The sequence below is a fragment of the Bombus impatiens genome, unplaced genomic scaffold (genome assembly GCF_000188095.3).
Source record: "Bombus impatiens unplaced genomic scaffold, BIMP_2.2 scf_0096, whole genome shotgun sequence".
In the NCBI taxonomy this organism is placed as follows: Eukaryota; Metazoa; Arthropoda; class Insecta; order Hymenoptera; family Apidae; genus Bombus; species Bombus impatiens.
The window spans coordinates 1151838-1175743 of record NT_176515.1 but is presented as its reverse complement, the minus strand read 5'-3'; the positions used below and the strand labels follow the sequence as shown (position 1 = coordinate 1175743).

General features: G+C 35.8%; 6 protein-coding genes across 12 annotated transcripts; 3 read left to right on the top strand and 3 right to left on the bottom strand.

The window, feature by feature from the left end:
* Window positions 1-1263: 1263 nt before the first annotated feature.
* On the top strand, window positions 1264-2269 carry LOC117151156. Its single transcript, XM_033318449.1, has 2 exons — window positions 1264-1427; window positions 1620-2269. Exons 1-2 carry the CDS (start codon window positions 1412-1414, stop codon window positions 2015-2017), a joined length of 414 nt encoding a protein of 137 aa, XP_033174340.1. The 5' UTR covers window positions 1264-1411; the 3' UTR covers window positions 2018-2269.
* LOC100741811 (gonadotropin-releasing hormone receptor) lies at window positions 2177-12994 on the top strand. Of its 4 annotated transcripts, none has more exons than XM_033318441.1 (6): window positions 2177-2418; window positions 5551-6217; window positions 11458-11641; window positions 11710-11912; window positions 12251-12366; window positions 12505-12993. In XM_033318441.1, the coding sequence occupies exons 2-6, from the start codon at window positions 5594-5596 to the stop codon at window positions 12608-12610; spliced, it is 1233 nt and encodes a 410-aa protein (XP_033174332.1). In that variant the 5' UTR covers window positions 2177-2418; window positions 5551-5593; the 3' UTR covers window positions 12611-12993. The 4 variants fall into 4 exon arrangements, 3 of the variants coding, with proteins under 3 accessions (XP_033174332.1, XP_024228501.1, XP_033174331.1); XM_024372733.2 differs by lacking the exon at window positions 2177-2418 and adding an exon at window positions 3233-3335 and having other exon boundaries at window positions 12505-12994; XM_033318440.1 differs by lacking the exon at window positions 2177-2418 and adding an exon at window positions 4844-5417 and having other exon boundaries at window positions 5494-6217; window positions 12505-12994.
* On the bottom strand, window positions 8401-10277 carry LOC105682162 (protamine-like protein). The gene is made up of 5 exons (XM_033318450.1): window positions 10136-10277; window positions 9833-10087; window positions 9255-9749; window positions 8836-9048; window positions 8401-8657 (listed from the first exon to the last, which is right to left on the bottom strand). The coding sequence occupies exons 2-3, from the start codon at window positions 9974-9976 to the stop codon at window positions 9267-9269; spliced, it is 627 nt and encodes a 208-aa protein (XP_033174341.1). The 5' UTR covers window positions 9977-10087; window positions 10136-10277; the 3' UTR covers window positions 8401-8657; window positions 8836-9048; window positions 9255-9266.
* Window positions 12995-14423: 1429 nt separating the features above from the next.
* Window positions 14424-18341, top strand: LOC100741691. The gene is made up of 8 exons (XM_024372732.2): window positions 14424-15356; window positions 15684-15709; window positions 15777-15968; window positions 16024-16217; window positions 16280-16443; window positions 17489-17741; window positions 17859-18010; window positions 18092-18341. Exons 1-8 carry the CDS (start codon window positions 14507-14509, stop codon window positions 18226-18228), a joined length of 1968 nt encoding a protein of 655 aa, XP_024228500.1. The 5' UTR covers window positions 14424-14506; the 3' UTR covers window positions 18229-18341.
* LOC100746128 (ubiquitin carboxyl-terminal hydrolase isozyme L5) lies at window positions 18266-20181 on the bottom strand. The gene is made up of 6 exons (XM_033318448.1): window positions 20034-20181; window positions 19779-19842; window positions 19406-19511; window positions 19148-19335; window positions 18828-19025; window positions 18266-18762 (listed from the first exon to the last, which is right to left on the bottom strand). Exons 1-6 carry the CDS (start codon window positions 20107-20109, stop codon window positions 18459-18461), a joined length of 936 nt encoding a protein of 311 aa, XP_033174339.1. The 5' UTR covers window positions 20110-20181; the 3' UTR covers window positions 18266-18458.
* On the bottom strand, window positions 20068-23802 carry LOC100746005 (autophagy-related protein 13). 4 transcript variants are annotated; one of them, XM_033318442.1, is made up of 6 exons: window positions 23001-23795; window positions 22300-22648; window positions 21999-22182; window positions 21587-21920; window positions 21352-21515; window positions 20068-20205 (listed from the first exon to the last, which is right to left on the bottom strand). In XM_033318442.1, the coding sequence occupies exons 1-6, from the start codon at window positions 23151-23153 to the stop codon at window positions 20172-20174; spliced, it is 1218 nt and encodes a 405-aa protein (XP_033174333.1). In that variant the 5' UTR covers window positions 23154-23795; the 3' UTR covers window positions 20068-20171. The 4 variants fall into 4 exon arrangements, with proteins under 4 accessions (XP_033174333.1, XP_012250083.1, XP_012250082.1 ...); XM_012394660.3 differs by lacking the exon at window positions 20068-20205 and having other exon boundaries at window positions 21006-21515; window positions 22011-22182; window positions 23001-23802; XM_012394659.3 differs by lacking the exon at window positions 20068-20205 and having other exon boundaries at window positions 21006-21515; window positions 21596-21920; window positions 23001-23799.
* Between the last annotated feature and the right edge of the window lie 104 nt (window positions 23803-23906).

The window sequence follows — 23906 nt, the reverse complement described above, 5'->3', positions numbered from 1 at the left end:
CGTCTTCCGCGTGATTCGACATCGTCTCTTCGACAACCGGACCAATCAAGCGACGAGCTCATCAGCCAACGACGAAACTCGCTTTTCCTCCTTCTCCCTCTTCTGTTTCCTTTTTCTTCTCGACCCTTTCTTTAAAGCAGCTGTTTCCTTCGCCTCTCCGGTTCTTCGTTCGCCAAAAGTTCCTCCGTTAGATCTCGTTTCCCCGGCAACAGTCTTTTATGCTTTCGTTCGTATTAAGCCCGGACCGATGTTTAAACCATGAGTTGGTCCGCCGTCCGCCGTTCGCCGTCCATCGTCCGTCGTCCGTCGCGTCATTCCATCGGCAACGCCGGCAAATAGCATCGTCGGTGATTTTGTCTTCGGACTGACCACGTTTCTCATTTCTCAACGTCCGAGGCATTCCTTCGCACGCCATGGAACATCACCCGCATAGCGTGTGCGTCCGTTCCGTTCCCCGCCTTATCATTTTTTACAATTTACACCACTGTGTCTCTCGGTCTCGTGATCTAAGTCTGCCTTCTTCCCTTCTCGTTTCTCTTCTTTCGTTTCGTTGCCGTCGTCGATCGTGCGAAGCGGCGAGAAGTTGCGTAGAAAGAACGGAACATCGACCGTCATAGCGAGGTGGACAAAGGACGTGGAAAGGGCAGAGTCGCAGAAGCAAGAATTCGATCGATCGAGTCTGCTCGTGCAAATTGATAAAGAGCGGTGGACGCGTACAGGGACGCTCCATTTTTTCTTTCCAACTTTTAAAGCGCTACAGGGGTCTCGCCGGTAAGTGACTAGCTAATCTGGCCAACTTTCCGCATGTACTTAATTCGTGACAAGTATCTGTGTGGAAGTACCGCGGCGGAATTATTTAGATTTAGAGCGAGATTTTGCGAGTGTTGGAAAAATTCTGCTCGCATCGCTCGTAATCCATTCAAAGTTGGCATAAATTGCGCGTGATGAAGCGATGGAGCGTCGTGCGTCGCGCGCCTATCGAATCTTTCGCCGAAGCGACAACGGCGAGCAACTTTTTCCTGCTGCACCGTGTTTCGAAGAAAAAACGGTATGCTTGCTGCTACGAACAAATATCGCTTTAAAATCGATACGATATTCGTCGCTCGAATATTCTTCCGATCACGTTGCTTCGACGTAGACGCGCTGCTTCCACGAGACGACGTTCGTTGCGTACTGCGTTTGGAACGCGCAGCAACAAGATAGGACAACGAGTTCCTTGTTGTTGACTCGGTGAAAAGGCGGCCTTAAGAGAAAAGTAGAGAGGTTACGATTATAAATCCGTGCCGTAAATCCGTATAAACGCATCGTTATCGTCGATTCCTCTGATCTTTGTTTTATTTACTTAGTTCGTGCATGCTCCGACCGTCTCCTACGGTCGCGTCTCGTCTCGTTACACCGCAAAAATGTAAACATGCACTCGTACACAGGTACGTAACTTTTTTACCGTGTTGTGTAACGCGAATCGCGTTGAACGAATCAGTACGATCCGTACGACGGATTCACCGTAAAAAATATAAGCCGATGGAAGTTTATAACAGAATAATGAATTCCTTGGAAAAAATAAAACTGAATAATGCATTACTTACGTATTCGTATTTAAATCGTTTACATGGTTGTAGAACGCAAAATGAACAGAGTACAAAACAGGCAGATTCGAAAGAACGAAGAAAGAAACGAGAGAACCGGCGGACACTGGCGAAACGGTATTGTCTTCCAACTGCTAGTCGATTTCCACGTAGCAAACTGGTGGCCGCATTTTCCAACAAAGAATTGCCAAATTTTCAATTACTCGTTCCAGTTTCATAATACTACTACTACTACTAATAATAATAATAATAATGATGATGATGATGATAATACTAACATTCCGATAATAATAATCGCGAGATTAAGATTTAACGCGTGGTTGAATTTTCAAAGTTACATCGTTTACCAGCGTTTGATGAATTTGTGCAAAAAAATCAGACATCGTACGATGAGTGTCGTAAATTCATCGATTAATGATAATATTTTCTAAGAAATTATTATTGTTCTCTGAGAGGGGACGAAGAAAGGATGTAGTTTTTGTTAGTCGAGCGATTATGCTATTAGTAAGGCGCTAATATAACGTTGCCACTTCTCTTTCTTCGTCGATCGCGTTATGCGATCGAACGAAAAACCGAGAGCAACGAAAGACGAGATACAGAACGAATCGATCCTCGAGCGAGTACAGGCGTCGAACGAATATAAGTCCGTGTACGCGATAACGAATCGTCGATATCGAGAAAAACGAGGACAACGTTTTCCGTGCAGCCAAATTTTATTTCGGTGATTCAGAAATAAATTACGATATCTGCAAATTCGAACAAACGAAGAACAACTGGCGGATGTGTTTTCGTGTCTATCGAGGATCGTTGAAATTTCCGACTAAAGCGAAGAGTGAGTATTTTCGGTGGAACGAAACGGAAGTTAAAGTGACACACGCGTGTTTCCGATAAGATCGTGACGTTAAAAAAATTGTGCAACGAAAGATATTTCAAGAAATCGAATCGTATTTGACGAAAACGCGCCAAACATCGATTCTATACGTAGTAAATTTAACGAAACGGAGAATCGTGAAAGTTTCAAAGTTAACGAGTTCGTTAAACGAGTGAAATTACCGAACAAATTTATCGATGTAAGAACAATTAAAGCTACGATTAAAATTGACCATGGTAACAAGTTTTTTCTAGGAACTGTCACTAACTATTCCGCGATAAATCACGCGAGAAACGTAGATTTTATGCGACGATATCGAAGGAAACGAGAATTGGTAATGCGACAAATTAATCCGAACGACCGACACATAGGAAATTGACGTTAAAATTAGAATCACGATAGAATATAGATTCCGATCAAGGGCGGATTGTGTTTCTACAATTTGAATCTTCTAATTGCTAGGCTGACACGGCATGCTTTTGCGAGCAATTGCCGTACCATGGCCAGATAGTTAACGGGATTATATTTCTTCGATTTTGGTCTCTCTCGAATGTAAACCGTGAAATCATGCGATCGGACTTCATAAATATTCACCGAACGATTAATAATTTCCATATGGTAACATTAACATCGACATATCGGTATAACGTTACGAATTCCTATTAAGATTATTCTCCGACCTATGAATTAAAAAAAAATAGTCTTACTACTTTTGTTACAAATATTTCACACGCGATCGAAGCATAGGTATTCGAGAAAATATGTACGTAAAATCTGAATGGTCGAACGAAATTACAACTTGTAAACAAACGTTACCGTATCATCGTAAAATATACTTTGTCGTATCGGAAGAGGAGAAAAATGTTGAACGTAAGACGGTAAGTAGGTGTTTGCGTAATATCGAATGATTTTAATGAAAATCGCCGTCAAAATAGAGAAATATAACTTTACGTGTAGACTCTACATAGACTAGACGATATAAACTATACAGCGGCACATGTATACTAATACGGATATCTGCGTTGAAAACTCGTTCGTTATCTGCATTCGCTTCGCTAACAATGTACATTATTTAATTGCTTAATTAAAAACCATCAATTATAACAGAATAGTTAGTTTCCTTTGAATCATAAAGAACCTGTTTTAATATTTCCAACTCGTTAAACGATTACAGGCAGGTCTGGAAAATTATACGCTCGACATAAATCAATCGACATTCGATTCTTAAATACATACATCGATATGTACGTACAGACGTACGTATGCGATACTTGGTCGTGGGGTTAATAGATTTATTCGCTACGTGACACGTTCGTTACGTTCGTTCATCTCGCTCCTCTAAGCACTTAGGCTAATTAACTTGATTCTATTTAATTATTCTTACACAAAACGATCGATACTTATCCGCTCGTTATTTTGTCGCAAAAATGACTAACACTTTACCATCGTTCGCCGTTCGCAACAAAAATACATCAACGACGTTTGAACGGCAAATAATAAATTATTTATAGCCGATTCTCGATTGCAAAAAACAATGAAAAAAAGGAAGTTGATCAACGCCGTGATTCCCATTAATTATTCATTTTCGCTTTCGTTGATTATTCACTTTGTAAAAACCGAATCGCCTTCGATGAAAGGAAAAATACTGGTGAAAAATTCTAAGCGGTACGTACGTAACAAGAGTTGGTCGAGCAAGCGTATATCGGTTTCAGTTCTTTACGACTTTGTCCGCTTTGCTAAAATCTCTTTTTTCCTCTTATTTCTTTCGTACGACAGATATTTTTTCCACCACTAGTCTCTTGACGATCGAATTTCTTTCAAACGAAACATTTATTTATCCGACGTATACGTTTGATTTGCTCGCGATCGTAATTCGTTTTTACGAAAGATGAAAGAGATAAGCATCTTTGTACTGCCGAGTCGTGACGCGCTCGACAGTTTCGGTTCGATTGCGCTCGGAAAATCCACGTCTCGATCGCAACGTTCTTTCATAAGCACGCGATAATCGAGAAAAGAAGAAGATAAAGACGGAGATAAAGAAAGGAACGTTTATTCGTAAATCTGAAAGTCGAGGAATAAAAGACGAATGGACGTGGTGCGAATAGAATGAAAACGGGTGAACAGAAGAGTCGGATAGCGCGTTGAACAAATGCGAGAGTCCGGCAAAGAGACGGTGGTGGCTCGACGAGACTTTACAACTATAGCCGGCAGAATCTCGTTAGTTTAATTTTAATACTAAAATTTAATAATAAATTTTAATAATAAATAATAAATTTAATTTTAATAATAAAAAAGAGTCGAAAAAGGGAGAAGAAAGTATTTACGAGCTTCGTGAATGTAAAGCGAAATAAAATTCCGAATTATCTTTCGCGAATGTAAAGTTATAACGTATCGTGTTTTAAATTTTAAACTGTGGTGTCTCGAGAGATACGCGCGCATATAACGTACGGTTTAAATTATAAGATATTTTGTTCTTCGTGCGAATGCCGCGCGAGTATATTGCCTGAAATTTGCGATACGACGCTTTCTGTCTTTCGCCTACTGTCCTTGTAATCTCGATATAAAGGAATTTGTACCTAGGCGTCAAAAAGAGAAAGGAGACGTTGCGCCTAAATCTTCAAAATGACTTAATTCGTAACTCGAAGAGTAGTTACAGCCACGCGCATACGCATAAAATATGTAGAGTTTGATTGCACGATCGATTCCGTGGTCAGTTTCCAAGTTTCAAGAATTGCGAGATTCGATTCGACGACGAATATTCGTTATCCCGTAATGCTAGAACGTCGATTATTCGGTACTAATTATCCGAATTTCCGATTCGGATTATCGCGAGACATTAAATTATCTGGACGTTGATATTCTGGCGATAGATCATCCAGATATGCAATTTCGAATTGGTTTCAAATTTGACCAATACACGGAGGAAACGTGAAAATGCTTTGCACGACGCATAGAAATTTGTAGGTTTGTTCGAACCTTTGCGCAAAATTATATTTTGCTTCGCGATATATTACGTATACGTATATGGTATTATAGGCGCGTACTTCACAAAGCATGGTCACCGCTACCAATTGCGAAAACCACGATTCACAGGTACGATGCTCGACGAGACGAAAGTAACGCAATAGCAAGAACAATGGAAAACTCTGTACGATTACCAATCGACTATATCACGTACATATTGTCAGCCTGTGACAACCTGGCCGACTTCACCGATCAGTCTCGTGGCGTCAACCACACCCCTGACGCTCGGCCATTGCACAACATAAGCGAATTCGTCCAACTAATTTCCACCGGCGTGCTGAACAACGTGACTTGCCTGAATCACGCTCCACAGCTGACCAGAGTGGTCGTGGTGAAAGTGATCGTGCTCTCGGTGATCGCGATCCTCAGCTTCGTGGCGAACGTCGCGACTATCTACTCTATCGCGATAAATCGACGAAAGCAACACGCTTGGTCGGCAATTTACACGTTGATCCTGCATTTAACAGTGGCCGATCTGTTGGTCACGGTGTTCTGCATGGTAGGGGACGCGATGTGGAGCTACACCGTGGCTTGGATCTTCGGCAACGTCGCCTGCAAGTTGTTCAAATTCGCACAAGTGTTCAGCTTGTATCTAAGCACCTTTATACTGGTGCTGATCGGAGTGGACAGGTTCTTTGCTATACGATACCCGATGAAAGGCATGAATACCGCTGACAGGTGTCTCAAGTTTGTCGTTCTGGCGTGGATACTGTCCTTTATATTCGCATCGCCTCAGGTAAGAGTCGCTACGAAGCCTTGTTCGGATTAGCGAAAGGGATGAATTTGCATTAGCGAAACCTTGCCCCGGTCCAAATCGTTCGAATTCAAGTAAACGTGTGTACCTCGAACGGACGTGCCATCGTTCGTCGTAAAAGAAATTCGATACGACGGGCGGCAAAAATTCAGAAAAAATCGACGACCTCGTTTTTCAAGCTCGAGTCTATCGTCTTGATCGATATTTCGTACTTATTCGTCTGGTTGGTTCGAACGCGCATTCCCTTTATTTCCTTATAAAAATTTGTTCTCCGAGGTTCGCGGCAATTAAGATTTAAAAAGCGTGGATTCGCGATTTATTCGTCTTTAGTCGGAAGCGATTCGATCTTGTCGTACGACGATCATCCGCGTCAAGCTGCTTTTCTGGTTCTTCTTTTTACGTAACCTACGACATTCTAGTCTACGAATTCCAATGAAGTAAGAAACTCGTTTATTTACATCTAAACGGACGTAGATGTAGCTCTCTATGTTCATTAAAATTCATCGTTAAGATTTATCACGTTATTTAGTGATTTAGTAAAGGGAACATCGTGTTGTGTCAGCTATAATTACTAATGACTGCTAATTAGAAAAATATTAAGTTCGATATACATTTATGAGCGTGAATTGATTCGACGTTTATCGAACGGGTATCGTTTCGCTAACATCTGCTAATACCCGCGTAAAGATAAATTCGTTTAATGCGTATAACAACTTCGTTAAATGCAAAACACTTTACGAAGTTAATATCGAGTATAAATCAATTACGTGCAACATCTGAATACGTACGTAATATGTAAAACATAATGGAAGAATTGGTTCCGTGCTACGTAAATCGTAACGAAAGCAATCGCTCGATAACAGTTATTATATATTATAACCATACCTTTGTAATTATTACTTTCGATTTAACTTGCTTTCTCTTTTAACTTTAAAACTCGGCGAAAATTAAATCCTTACGAAACTAGTTACTCTGCTACTTGTATTCCATTGTATTAGATCTCGATAAAAAAATCAATCCGATAAACGGAAGATTCGGTCGTCGATGTACGAGAGATTCGAGTACGACGCGACGCAAAATCGAAAAGTAGCCAGGTTATCAGGGGTCGATCTCACCCGTGAATTTGAGGCTGAACGATGAATTTGGCCAGCAACAAAGAATTACATAACCCTTACGTATTCTCAGAGTTCCGTAATCTCTTGAATCTTCGGTTCGACGATCTTTCCTCGTTGGTCTACGCGCGTCGATTAACGCGTCCCTTGCCAATTCCAGTTGATCGACGATTACTTTTTCTATCGTAGCTGCATACGGTGCAATTTATCGTCGCGGAGTGTCGTAGCGTCGCGCTTTTCATTTAGCCGAGAATAAAGCACTCGTCACGGGCGCGAACAGAGAAATTGTATAATGCTGGAAAACATCGCATCGAAATTGGAAACCGAAGCAACCACAGAACATCACGCGCCGCTTTCGCGATAAAGCCGAAATTCTGAATGGAGGCGTGTAAAACAGTTGCGGATGTCTGGACAGGGGAAAAAATTCAAATTTATATGTAAATTCGCGATAAAGTAAAACCGAAGCGTAACGATGTTACGTTGTGCCATGAAAAATGAACGTTTATACTAATTAAAAGAAGAAGCCAGACAAGAAATTGTTTTAAACGTCGGAGAAATTGATTTAAAAGTTCGAATCGATATTCCGAACGCTGAATTTAATTAAAAATCCTGGCCACTTGGAATTTAAGTTCGACGAGTTTGATACGGTTCTTAGATCGAGACTCGTTGTTAATTGCGAGTGTTACCTATATACGTATAACGATGGTGTGGGACAGGTATTAAAAGTGAGATTAGATCAGTCTCGAATCAATTTCGATAAAATTCCATTACCGTTTCGGTTATTCCTTCGAATACGTAAATCGAGATATACCAATGTGTTTGTAAATCGAAGACCAAATATACGAATGACGTATTTCAGCAGGATTGAGAAACGTTAAATATAAATAACGATACATGCTAAATCGTATAAAAGTCAACGAGTTATCTTGCGTTTAAAAAAACCCTATGGAAGGAAAATTTTCAATTAGCACTGAAATATTCGAGGAGACGATTACCGATATTCGCTAGTGGTATTAGTAGAAACAACTTTAACCGTATAATTTGTATATTTTTCCTCTCAAAGTTACAAAGTAAATGAGGCACGACAAAATATTAAAGCCATGTCCTATAATATAACATCTACGCAAAAACGAACACTCTAAAATAAAAATGGTAATAGAAAAACCGAATGCACGCAAATATATAAACGCCTCTAAAAATGACGCATCTTGGAAAGATCTCGTATATTTTCGATCTTCTGCCCTGGCCTATACGATGATAATTTAATCTTGTTCTTCCACTACACGAGTTTACTACTTTTTCTTCCGGTACTGCAAAACATATCGATATATTAAAACGTATAAATAGACGCTTTTATACGCCTAATACGATACCGTGAGATATCTCTTTATCTTTGAATTAAATTCTGCTTCCCACTTTATCTATTCTTCGCTCTTTTATAAATATTGTCTCGGCAAATACAGCAAATACTCCGCCAATCGTTAATACCTTTCTACTTGTTTCAATTTTCCATCTTCCATCTACCATTTGTAAACCATCCATTCGACCATCCTCCATTTTCTCCCAGCTGTTTACCATTTTATCAATTTGTTAGGAAACATAAGAACACACCCCCGTAAAGGAAAGCTCCTCGTATAAATTACCGTCTTAAGCTTTGCTTTGTCGCGGTACATGCTGTCTCTACTGCTGCTCGTCTTACACCTAAAACGAAAAGAAGTAGCTCGTGTACTTCGAGACGCTTCGAGCTTCGAAGGCAAAACTAAGCCTTTTCCGACTACGGCCCGGTTACGACCTACGAATCTCGAATAACGCGTAGATAAGTAATTCCATCTAGCCTGGTATCCAACGTATCCTACCTTCCGACACAAAAATCTTGCAAAAATTAAAGCGACCCGCGATATACCTACCGATGAACGTTTCTAGTCCGTTGCCGAGGCGATGCTGGACAAAGAGGTTTTCTCGCTGGCCGCGGAATCGTAAGCCTCCGACGGTTCGAAAAGTCTCCCACTTGGAAAGTTTTCGGCTGCACGGGGCATTCCGGCCCGTTTCGTCCTATCTGGATCACCTCTCCTGAGATTTCTTCCTAGACCACCGCACCGACACTTCCTCTTCCTTCTCCTTCTCCTCCTTCCGCAAACTCTGCTTCGTCTTCTTACTCTCCTTCTTCGTCTCCGCCTACATCTACACAACTTTCTTTTTCTCCTTCTACGTCTACGCCGTCTCTTCTTGCACTTGCAGCCCAATTTTTTCTGCATTCTGTTTCTGCGACAGACATCCAGTAGATTGACCTCCTGTTCGGCAATTTCTTGGCAATTTATCTCGCTGTTCGTCGGTAGAATGTAACAGCCCCCGTTCTTCTTTAGGATACCGTAGGCGACGCCGCGCTTTAACGCGGTCTGCATCTGTTTGCGTGAAATTATCGTCGAGAATCGAAGGGAGTCGTTCGAACGATACGCGAATACGCGCGATGGGAACGGTTGCTAACCTGACGACGTGCCACGTTTGGTGAAATATCGTAGACGGACGAGAGATAATGTAAAATTTCTCGAGAAGTCGAGCCTTTCAATTCGCGAAGATTTTTTATCGCCGTGACCACCAGGGCAAGAATTTTTGCCGAATCGCTCACCATGATTATATTCGTTCTCCAACTGCAAGAGAACCGATCAATCTTAAAAATGTTTAATCGTACGCGAATCTTTTTGTTCGAGGAAAGATCGAATTATATCGTGCTTGAAAATTAGTACGCCACGTTTTTCTGCGTCTCTTCAATATTTTTTTAGACGTTGATCGACTTATTCGTAAGACCTACTCGCTCGAACAAAACAGGCAAAAAGTATGAGTTGTACAGCTGGTTAAGACAGAAGTAACTTCAAAGTACACTTTAAACGTTGTATTTTTGTTCCTGCATGCGTAACGCGTGTAATTTATAGAATCAATTTCACGTGGAATAAACGTAAAATTGACAACGTTGCGCGAAAAGTTCGATCTAGAAATTTCGAGAAGTTATTTCTTCGTACTTGACCACGAAGAAAAATTGTACGAAAGCATAAACAGTAAAAGCGGAGTACCTTAATTGGCAGCAGCGATTAATTGGCGTTCAGACGACCTAGACACCACTTAGTCTTTGTAAGCTCGCTTCCATTCGGATCGCAACGTTTAATCCATGATTCGTTCATTCCAATTTCCACAGAAATTAATTAAATACAAGAAATTTTAAGATGATACAACGAGCCGAAATTTTCTTCCGTCACATTGCTATTGAACGATCGACGAACGAGCGTCGGCGTTTACAAATAAACGATGCTGTTTCGAGCACGATCGAAATAGCTTCGTTTGTCAAAATGGCGATGAATAATTTTTCCATCGAGGTCGTCCTAGCACGCAAAAAACAGCTGAAACGTATGGTTTGGGAGAATCGTAAAAAGTTGGTGGTAAAAAGTGCTTACACGTGCGACTTACGATTATAAATTTTCACGATTAATCGCACAGCATCGATGACGAATGTCCTTCTCGCGCTTCGTACGTTTGTACGTACATATGTGCCTATGTACACAATATAACTGAAAGTAGGTGTAAAGGCCACCATAGTGTGATTCTACACCTTTGGATAGGTGGAGATTTTTTGAAAAACAATCGTGCAAAATTGATCTTGACGATAAAGTTCAAAGTCGAATCTTTTCTTCGTTCCATCGTATTGTTCTTGTATCGGTCGCATAACCCCACCGTTCTCTTGGACAAAAATATTTAGATTGCACTTGTTATCGGTGCAGGCAAATAAACTTCGTCTTGAATGTCAACGTCTAATTTGCACCGACTTTTTACTATAGATCGCGTTCTTTACTATAGGTTACGCGTTCTTTGTAGAAATATTTAATTTCTCATACTAAATTTGAGGGTACAAGCCCATGCGCGAATAAATAAATTAATAAACGAAGGGTTTAGTTATATTAATAATAACCTCGCGATGTTAATCGATCAGCTTATGGAAATTGCAAAATGCACGAGTTTAGCGATCTGTAACAGAATAAATTCCGAAACGAAATCAAACATTCACGCTTGCATATATTTATATACGCTAGATTTGGATTTAATAATGTTTACTATTTCCAGATTTTCATATTCCATGTAGTTCAAGGACCGTTCATCGAAGATTTCAAACAATGCGTGACCTACGGATTTTACACGGAACCTTGGCAGGAACAACTTTACGGATCCTTCGTTTTGTTTTTCATGTTCCTTCTTCCTCTCGCTATACTCGTTGCTACCTACGTTTCCACCGTAATCACAATCTCTCGTACGTATTCCACTCTCATTACGTACGAACTGTACGTTCGATCTGAGCTACGAGCAAAATAATTTTAGGAAGCGAAAGGATATTTAAATTGAAGCTAACTAATAACATTATACGTCACGTAAATGGGAATACAAACCGAAGAAAATTAATGCATCGAGCAAAGGCCAAATCATTGAGAATCAGCATCGTTATTATAACTGCTTTCATCATCTGGTGGACACCGTATTACACAATGATGATCATTTTTATGTTCCTCGATCCTGACAAACACGTAAATAGTTTAAATTAATCAGATTTACTCGACGATCTTCGCGAGAAGTCGATCCGATTAACAGATTGACTGCTGATGGCGTCGCGTTGACGTCGTGGCCTGGTTGCTGCCGGGGATGCATGACGCCACGTTGTCGTCACGCTCAAATTGTTTTCAAATGATGTCGGCAAGATCGACGAATTTTAAGAGAAAAAGTTTCAGTAACGATGAAAGACCACGCAACTTCGGCCCAACGGTCGATGTGTTAATATAATTTACTAAAAATCAATTACTTTTATATTTTAAGACGTTGTAAATATTTGAATCGTAGTGATTATAAAAAGCTTTGATATTTTCAGCTCAGTAAGGAATTACAAAACGTAATCTTCTTTTTCGGCATGACCAACAGTTTGGTAAATCCTTTGATATATGGCGCGTTTCATCTGTGGCCGCGAAGAAAACGTTCCATTCACAGGTTATTAACATTATAAAAAATAACAATTCTCGTTCTTCCAATTATTATCATCGGTACCTGAATAAAATAGTTCTACAAGCTGTTCATATATTCATCCAGGGATAGAGAATGTATTTGACAATATTTTGCAATTTTCAGAGAATTGTCTACCGTGCAACGCAGACTTACGCCAACCAGCTGTGAAGGTAACGGCAAACAAGAACCACGAGAAACACGAACACCGTTTATACCGAAAAATAATTGAAATACTAATATCTAATCAGAGTTAACGAAACGATCAATTACGACAAATTCGGTCGTATTCTTCTGTTAGAGAGTTCAACATTTTTATATTCTTTGCGTCCATACGTCAATGATCAACGGTAATCACTAAAATTCATACTTAAAGTTTATCGTCAGATCTAGTCCTTAGTCTTAAGTACATAGTAATTAAGATCACGCTACATCTGTCGCCATTGTATAAGAAACGTCGAGTATCTAAATGTGAATTAAGTGTTTGAAAATAACAATAATAAAATAACAGTATAAGAACAAAGTATAAGCAGTAATATAATATAATTGATGTACACAAACAATATTTACATATACGATAGTATTGTAAATAAAAACTGTCCACGTTATAAATTCCTTCGTTTTGTTTTATTACGTGCTACATGCCTTATATGCGCACATTTGTTATTAGGTCCAAAACAAATTTATTTCTACCGAAATTACTAGTTGATAGTTGATTATAAGTAAATAAAAATGTTAAGTAGACTGTCACATTGCTCCGGACTGTATGAAAATGCATGGCTTGTACAAGCTTGACAAAATTAAAACTCCAACACGTTTACTTTTAATACCTCGTACCAGATGGGTCGAAAATTTCATCAAAATCATTCTACAGTGCGAATGAAATGGAAAAGCGTTACTGAAAAGCACTCTCCATTAGATAGTTAGAGCTATTGTTTAACCATAGAATAAGATATCCTATAATTCATTCTTGTAACACTAATTATTAATAGACACTGCAGATCATTCGTGTTGTTTAGAAATATTTTTGTGAATAAATAACTTTCTTACTGAAAAAATGATTTAAAAATTCATTAAGTGAAAATGTATTCGTATATTATCTATTCTTCGTCTGTAGTTAGGTTAGGGGTTAGCACCTAACTGTTAGCTTTTGAAAACCTATGCGCAAGTAAGTACGTACGAACACGATCGTACAAACAGATCTCGACGCTCATATACCTAAAGCATAGAAGATAATTGGCGGAAAATTGAAAATCAAATAAGCCATCGTGAAATATCAACATGGAAAACAAAAACGTTCTCATTCTGCGCCATTGGGCATAGAAATATAGGAATGAAATGATTGAAGCCGTTTCCGAGGAACGTGGTATTTTGGGGCCGCGTTAGTAATTAATTGTATTCACTCGACAAGCGCAGTCTTATTTTCATCGAGTAAGAGCGAGCCAGTGTAACTGGTCAACTGTTAACTGGCCCAGTGTGCTATGAACATCTCAGATAGAGACAGATGCACTCTACTCGTCTCCATCTATCTGGCAAGAACGAGAATTTCGTTGCCTTTCATGTTGATTTTTCACAACTAAAGTTTCGGACGCTTTTCCCTAGTAAATTTCCTAGAGATATTTAGTTTAGTTTAGTTAGATCGTGATTGCGATTATTTCCACGTGTTACAATCTATGTCTATATAGTATAACAGACACTTTGAAGAGGTTAGTTTGTTTATAGATTTATGGTAGTTATATGTAGTATATGTTACATGTGCTGCGGAAACAACAAAATATTTAAAATACTAGAATTGTAATTATAAAATAAATAATTTTATGATTGTATATTACTTATAATTTATTCTGACATTGCAATGACACTCTTTTAGAAAACGTCTAAAACGTAATATAATATATATATATATTAAGACATTAATTGAATAAAAACAAAAATGATTTTTTTTAGTAATATTGTAGAATAATTATTTTAGTTTTAATAATTAAAACAAACAGTAGTTTTCATAAATGACTATGAACATTTTTCAGATATGAAAATAACAAAGTGTTTGAAAAAAGGATAAATACAAATGAATAATATATATTAGATAATGAATTATTACATGGTAGTAAATCTTATGAAATAACAGATGGAATTACAAAAGAAAAAAATATTAACACAAAATGGAGCTCCTAATAAGGGAGTTAATAAAAAATCATTGGTTAACAATGGAAATGTAAGTTCTGAAACTAGTCATGCAGATTTAGATTTAAAAAAAGGTTGCAGCGATGATGAAATAACAAATAAAAGTCAACAATCGATAATTAGTGTAAGAAAAATAGAAGATTTATGTAGGACCCCCCAAAAAAGTAATACATCGGGAGGTTTAGGAAGCATAGAGAACATTCAAATAGAAAATGTAAATAGCCTAAAAAATTTCACTCCTAATAGTTTAGGTATAAATTTAATGAAATGGCATTCACAAACAGAAACACCATCGAAACATAAAAGAAAGAGGCAATATCTCTGTAATGAACATACACCTGAAAGAAAAATAAAAAGGGAACTTTGTAGCGACAATGATTATGATCAATTGTCTGGTGCAGTCAAATTAGAATCATGTGATAATGAATTAAATGATCTGGAAGCTATTGATATGTTGCATGATCTCAATTCTGTGATGGATTTTGAAGAAAGTAAAATAGATACGGACATTTTTTGTTCAACGATTAATGAGACCATGCAAGACGATCAGACTGTAGAAACATCCAGAGATCCAGAAGTTGATCCCCTTTATATCACTGACGATGAAGAAACTAGTACACCTCATAAAAATATAAAAAACCAAGAAACAAGTGTAGAAAATAAGATTAGAACGACAGGAAAACATAAATGTAATAAAGAAGATACCGACAACGATTATGACGACTTAAAATATATTTTAGGAGAACTAGATATTGAAATGCCATTAGAAGATGAAGAAGAAGAAGAAGAAGAAGAAAAGGAAGAAAGAGAAGAAGAAGAAGAAGAAGAAGAGGAAAAGAAAGAAAGAGAAGAAGAAGAAGAAGAAGGAGAAGAAGAAAAGGAAGAAAGAGAAGAAGAAGAAGAAGAAGAAGAGGAAAAGAAAGAAAGAGAAGAAGAAGAAGAAGAAGGAGAAGGAAGAAGAAGAAGAAGAGAAGAAGAAGAAGAAGAAGAAGAAGAAGAAGAAGAAGAAGAAGAAGAAGAAGAAGAAGAAGAAGAAGAAGAAGAAGAAGAAGAAGAAGAAGAAGAAGAAGAAGAAGAAGAAGAAGAAGAAGAAGAAGAAGTAGAAGAAAAAGAAGAGAAAAATGAATTATCTGAAGATGCAATAAAGGTAAATATCTGCATCAGTCGTACTTCACATATATTAATTATTTTATATTAACTTATTATTCTTTTAGAAATTATATAAGCTAAAAGTAAAATTAATGCATAAAGTACCGATACAGCATAAAATTGAACATACTGCAGGCTCAAAAACATTAACGAAAAGAGAGAAAGAGCTGTTCTTAAAACATGGACCACTAAAAAGTGGCATATTTACACCTAGCGAAGATAAAATTATCAAGGATAATTGGAAAGCATTTTGTAAAGTATGTCTAATTAATGTTATATATTTCTCTTTTATTGATAATCTTTCATGTGCAGGCTCATGACTGGAATCCTAAATGTGTGAAACCCTTCATTCATATGAAACGTGCTAATAGATTTTATATAAAAAGCATGGAAGAGAGACAAAAATTTACTCAATTTTTAGCAAATAATTTACCATGGAGAACACTGTATAGTGTTTTTCATAGATTCAAACACTTATATGGAAATCATGAGAAAATTTTTCAAAGGTACCATCCATATCAAAAGCTCAATGCATTCGTGTAATATTAATTACTAATGTATCTTATAGATATACATCAGTTGAAGATAAGAAAATTTTATCTTACATGAAGAATAAACAAAATGAGGAAAAAGTACACAGATTTTCAGAATTAAGTAAAATGTTGGGGCGTTCAAGACATTCAATTTGGTCACGTTATCAACTGCTTAAAAAGATGCAGCAAGATGAAGACCGTAAGTTTCTTTCTAAATATTGCAATTTTTATAATATATGTCGGAGATGAAAGGACATCGGAGCCTTCCCTTTGGAACTTCGGGAAAATCCCTCAATACCGTAATCTAGATTCTATCAATTCTATCATAGGCGTAATGAAACAATTGTCGTCATTCGATCCAATTGTATTTGTTCGAGATTTGTGATAATGAGCTTGGGCTCGAGGCGACAACCAGTCGCCGAACATAACCGCGGTCACGGGATGAATGCTTTGTCTGGCAGAGGCATGGAGTAATTCTATAGCTCTCCTTAAAAAGGAAATAGTTGTAACACTCGACAGTAAACATTCCAACGGTCTCTATCCCGTAGCTAGCCACTTGCAGACCCTATTCTTCAAGTAAGATGATTGCCAGATGTCGATGCGTTTCCACAGTACACGTGCAGCTTTCCCTCGAGGGCGGCTAACATCTTTTTCTAGCCACCGACATGGAAATTGACCAATTAACAGCAACGTCAATTTCCCTCACTTTCTGAACGAAGGCTATCCTCGACGAATCCGATGATCTCGTGTCCTTAGACACACCCCATCATAGTTTTCCTCTGCAGCATCATCGCGACGAAAAGTCATTTCTCTCGTGAAGTCGTATTAGCGAGTTACTTAGCGTCTTTATGCTCGGTGGCTGTTCCACGTTTTAACAAAGAGTTAGTTTAGTTAGTTAGTTTAGTTAGTTTAGTAGCCAAGCAAGTCGAGTACGATTTGGGCTTTGGAAGAAAGCGCATCCTGTTATCCAGTTAACCGCGGATTCGTTATTGAATCCATTGGTAGCTAGGACCATTGCCATTAGCTTCCCGACTATCTAAGTACCACGGTTACTTGTCAAGTCCTGTAATAATCGTATTTGCGCTAGTCAGTGTCTTCTCTATTGCATAACGACAATGTGTAATCCAAATGAAGATTCGTTTCACGCCCCTAATCCTAATTCTAATGTAAACCCGACATATATATAATAATAATTATAGTAATAAAACTAACGATAAAACTAATTCAATCGCGCTTTATTGTAGCATCGTCTGAAATCAAATGGACATTATCTTTAATTGGTAAATTTATAAAAACTCTCATGAGCATAACATTATGCGAGACGGTGGAGGATTTAAAAGATGCTATTATCCCAAAACCGGTTTGGCGCAAATTAGAAGAAAAGCTAGGTATACAACATAATACATTGAAGAAATTCTGGATATTTCAATTGCACATGCAATTATTTTGTCCAGAACCTATTTATTTAAATGATATAAAAATAAAATTAATTGAATAGTAAGTTAATAACCCTTCATAATACAGAAACTTCGTTATATCTCCTAACATAAGTAATTATTTTTTAATATAAAATATAGTAAATCTGCTATATGTATACTGAAAATTATATTGCAGCATTTATGGAAAAGGGATTTCGAATAGTCGAGAAATAGTCTGGTCAAATGTAGCGAAATATTTTGATGGAGTTACTAATATCTTTTTGTGTAAAATATTTTTTTATCTTGTGCAAGAAGCTGCTCTAAAAATAAATACAAAAAACTTTACTGGTAAGTTTTGAAATTAATAAAATTATGAATATTAAATGCTTTGTTTTATGATAATAATAATTTTCACTTCGTATTTTTTAGACATCGTGGAGTATTTATATAATGAAAAGATACAAGATATAAAAAATGAATTAACTGATAAATTTCTTCCTAGACTCTTTTATAATGGAAAAGTTAAAATTATAGATGAAGACTTAAACGAAGATATCAGTATATAACAAAATAGGAAAAGATAAATTAAGCATCTTCAATATCTTCTCATATAATTCATATTTGAATTACATCGTCATACATATAAGTTTCTGCTAACCTTTTTAGTTTAGAAAAATTCGAAAAATAATATATTTACATCTATTTTTAAAAACACATTGCTATAATTTATTCAATAATATTTATGCAGTATACATACATTCCAATATTTTTCTTATACAGTTCAGAAAATCAAGATTTAAACTTTATTCTTCTTTGATTCCTTTTCCAATGCCTTCTCCTTTGCCCTTTGATATAGAGGCACTAACTTGCCCTCTTTAGCAAGCATTTTAAGAAGCTCCATTATCAATGGCAAATAATTATGCTTCCTTCTAATATTCTCAATCTGATATCTTTTAGATTTTCGAATTTCTTTCTCAATCAATGTTTGTAAACGTTCCAATTCTGCTGGATCACAGACATTTGCTATTTGTCGTTCATAAACTACTTTTCTATCTGTTACTATTGCCATTAAATTAAAATGTATTTCTCCTTCGTTATATCTGCAAACATAAATTGTACAATTACTACATGAAACAAATGAATACATTAACCAGGTGATATTTACTTATTTATTCGTTTCTGTATTATTGGTTTAGCTGATTGAACCCATTGATCGCCAAGTGGACAAGGACCTAAATCCATAGGTCCATCTTTCAATCCATCTAACTCATATAACCGTCCGTCAATAGGAACATAGCTCACAAAATGAAATACATCATCATCTTTGGATGCTTGTTTTGAATCATATTCAAATATTGTTTGTCTACAATAAACAATGTTTATTTTATATCACATATATATACATATCATATATATATTTTTAACATTAAGATATGCAAAACACACACACACACACACACACACACATTGTTATATGAAAAATACCTTGAGAAAGAATTATGTACTTCTCTTATCACGTCAGAATTACTAAGAGCCAGACCCCTCATGTTAGCGTCAAAACTCTGACAAAAATTTTTAAATTCTTCCAAATTTGGTCCTAATGATACATCGGAATGTTTGCAATTCAGTAATACACTTAAGATTGCTTGCGTTGCACAAGCATTATTAATTACCTAAAATTTTCAATATTTTTATCCTCTAATTTACTATTGAGTAATATTTAATAATAATTATAAAAAATACCTGTTTTGCAAAAAAAATTTTATCCAACCTATTATCTAAAACAATACTTCCAGAGGGTTCGTCATCTTGCACCCATTTGAACAAAAATATCAAGCCATGTATAGGCCTAGTAAATAACAAAATTATTATTAACGTATCATAAAAAATAGGAGATTAATTAATTTAAATTCATTTATTTCCTTCAAAAGTTTACATGCATGTGGTTATATGCTTATAATTTTAGATTTAAAATTAAGTTTTTACTATATTGTTATTATTTATTATCAATACGAAAGGATATTAGATTACATTATAATTTGACATATTCGTTTACACTACGAAACAAAAATAAATCAATATTAAATAGGTTATGTTATATGAACAAAATACTCACTTCAAATTATCAAATTGCTCATCATCCAAACTCCATAATTCTTCCACTTGGGCACCTTGAACACCTTTAATAAAGAGAAATTATATTAAATGCCTTGGAAATGTATAATCTTACAAGAAATAACAATCCAAAATGCAAGTGTTCAAAGCAATCGTCAACAGACACAGATACCTCCTAGGATAATCATATATAAATTATTTTCGACAAAATTAAAGTAATTAGAAGCAAATCTAAATAAAACCAATCAAACTTTACCAAACTCTTTTATTAATTCCGTAAAAACTCCAGGATCGCTTTCAATAAGACACCAATTGCCCGCAGAGTCCGCCATGTTTCATTTCTTTGTCACGCTCCAAAATGTGATACACACTACTCACTACTTATTCTTAATACTCATCTACCGCTTTTACAATTGGAACATGCATACCTACAAATCGATTTACATTGTAATATCACAATGTAACGAAAATTGTTTCCTTAACCAATATTTAACTTAGCATTATGGAAATTAATATTCATACACATTTGAAGAAAAGTAAAAATAAACATTGAAACGATATAATTCAAGTTCAAAGTCTATTGTACAATGGATCACTATAACTTGAAAAAATGAATTAAATAGTTAAGAAATGTCAATTTGAACTTGACAGAAATGAACAGTTCAAAAGCAGAAATAATATCATACATTGTTATGAAATAGAACAGACAAAAACAACTTCCCAGCATTAAAATATTAAAAAGTATTTACATAAAAATATGTAATTTCAGGCTTTCAATTTTTTTTAAAGCTTCTATTACACTAAAGATGGTATCTTGTAATTAAGATTGGTTAATTAAATGATCATAATTGAGGGTTGCATATAGCATCTTAAACATAAAAGTTTTACTCAAATTGCAAGCACAGCCTGATTTATTAAGTGATTGGAATAATAAAACATGAAAAAGTTATATAATCCTTTCTTAATCATCAATCAATATCATAACACTAAAATACAATTTACACTATGTACAAGCAATAAATTAAAGTTTCAAAATATATTAACTAATTATCATTTACGCTGCTTATCAATTCGCATTATTAATAAGTCGCTCAACAGATAAAATACACTTAATTTACAATAAATATGAGAATATAGTTTATGCGATAAAAGTAAATTAAAATAATTTTGAATAAAAATGTTTTGATTATTGGTGGAGTGATAAAAGGAACTAATAAAAAAAAAGAAATTGTAGAAAAAAATTGTACATCAATAAATCACACATACCAAATTACATACATTGGCAATACAGATGAACTATTTTTATTTTTATACGTTATAGATAAATCTTGTATTAAATCCAATTTTTTTCATAAGTGATCACAAGCAGTGATAGCATTTGGCTAAAAATTTTATTGAAATGCTCTTGCTAAAATATTGTGATACGTGTAATGAGAATCGCATAAATCTATGACGAGACACTATATGCTGGTTGTATATATTAACATTTCTCGTTGAAGCACCTAACATTGCATTGATTTCGATATTAGTTATTATTTTCTGTTTGACATAATGACGACAGAATATCCTCATACCGCCGCATATTTGTTTCAAATGTTTCCAACTGTTTCGTGAGATCTCCTACTTGTTCTGCAAGTGTTCTTTCCTCCATAAAAGCTTGAAGCTGGGGTGCACTTTGACACTCACGATAAAATGCTCCTAAATCGCTATTGGTGTTTGTTATTGCGAAGGGAGTCTTCTGTAATTGCAACATTTAAAGAGTTTAGTCAAACATTTCTAGTATCTTAAAAATATAGGAACGTTAATTACCAAATCTACCATAATAAAATCATCGTTGGCACTGGTCATTGAACAACTACTCCTTCTCGATCCATTTTGAGAGTTACACTTTGACGTTGTGTTATCATTTGTAAGTCTTTCATTGTTTCCATTGCTGCTATCCGTAGCAATGATTGTTGTTGCAGTCTTTGTACTTGTGGTCTCAGCCACTGAGACTGGAGGAGGTGAGGTTTGTCTAGGAGTTAGCAAAGAGCTAAAAGGTACATCTGGTATAACAAAATCATCTTCGTTAACAGTGACAGGCTTATTGACTACAAATGCTCCAACCTTGATAGTATCACTAAGCGATTTCGACGTCTCTTCGCTAAAATATGAGTAAAGAAAGTTTCAATTAATCCAATAGAAACTCATTTCACTTCACAAAACAATTCACTTCACTTACCTTTGTTGATACCTAGCATGACGAGGACTCAAGTCAGAATGGAAATGATCACTTTTTAACATTATTGAATCACGACCAGTATGAGTAGGAGATATAGTCATTTTTGTCCTATATGATACTGATAAATGAATTGTCCCCACTGGTGTACACAACTGACCTACCCTAACATGTTTGTAATTATCACCTGCAAAAAATTGCAATATGTTTAAAATATTATCAATATTATAAGTAAACTTATAAATATTGAATTTATTTAAAAAGATAAAATTAGATTTTAACATAAAATTGATGTATTCTGTACCTAGTGTATGTAGCTGGGGTTCTCCCATATAAATCCTATAACAAATAACATAGGAATCCGGACCTTGCCTCCTACTTAATTTATAAGCTGGAGTAATTCTTGATACAGATAATAACGATTTGAGTAAAATACCCATTCTATTATATACTGTATATGTTACTCTTACAGTAGGATCACTATGCTCTGGCAATACACCCAAACTCCATGTTTCTAAAACCATTGTATCACCTTCAACAGTTCTTAATGAGATTTCAATGCAAAGAGGTATGGTTGAATTTACTATTTCTCCACATAATACTCTTTTAGCTTCGGCCAAAACTTCTGGTAGATCATGGATAGCAAGGTTGAACTGTATAATAAAAGGATATATAAGTAGGAAACTATAAACATCTCGATTAACATATTGGAATTAATATAAATATTAAATACATGTTTTTAATTATGTATTATACATCAATAATAATTTATGCGTTTGTTTGTTATGAATTTTGTATTTGCATAAATTGTTTTCAAACTTTTCTTTAGCATAAAGACCAATAAAATGCTGTTTTAACATGAATTACATCAATAACATTGAATAAATAAAATATAATTTCATTTAAGAAATTCAAGAGAAGAATAAAAAGATATTAAAAGGTAAATATGTGCATTATCCATAACATATATATGCAATCAAAATTATTATAAATAGAAGAACTTACCCAATCTGTTCCAGATGAATTTGGCTTGCACTTTGTGCTAACCTTTTCACCTGACCTCGACTGCACAATGATTTGTGCAGCCTTTAATGCCAAAAATTTGGTGAACTTGTCCAAGTCCTTTTTGTCTTGAGTACTCAATTTTAACGTGGACATTTTAACGTTGTTATTTTTTTATGAAGTTCCTTTCAAAGAAACACAAATGTCCAATCAAAAACATCGAATTCCACTAAACTGAATAGAATTTTGAACATGTTAAAGCATCTCTTCTTGTCTGTGAAACTACATGGTAAAATCCTTTCTAACGCTCGCACGTGTAAACCATCGCACTCGGATTGGCAAACGATTTCTCCTCTTTCTATGATTCGCTAATGCACATAGTCCAGCCGAAAAACGATAATTTAACAACAGCATAAACATCATATCGTTGCATTGTGTTGCGTACAGCTGCGTGGCAGGTGATACAAGTTAGATCGATTCTGTTAACTAGAATCTAGATTATTGTTGATCAATTATGGAGACAAATTCGAAAGTTTTACTCAAATCGACTGATCAACCTGAATATCGCTTGTCTCGAATAATACGTGCAACTATCGAGTATATAGTTCTTATTTCGCTATTTTTATGACACACTGTGGATCGATTTTATTTCGTGTCGCAATTACCTTAAGGTAGGAAGCGTTCACATGAATAACATACGTGAATTTGCCGAGTCAAATGTAAATTGAACTTTTTAAATATAATTTACATTTACAAGAAAGATAGAAACACAATAAACGCTTCCTTGTTAAAAGTTCAAAGTAAATTTCGAACCACAGTGCACGCCGCGTTCAGAAAATGACTGCTATTTCATTTTACACCTTACATCTGGTAAATAAATCTATCACTATTAAAGCATAGAGTTTTGTA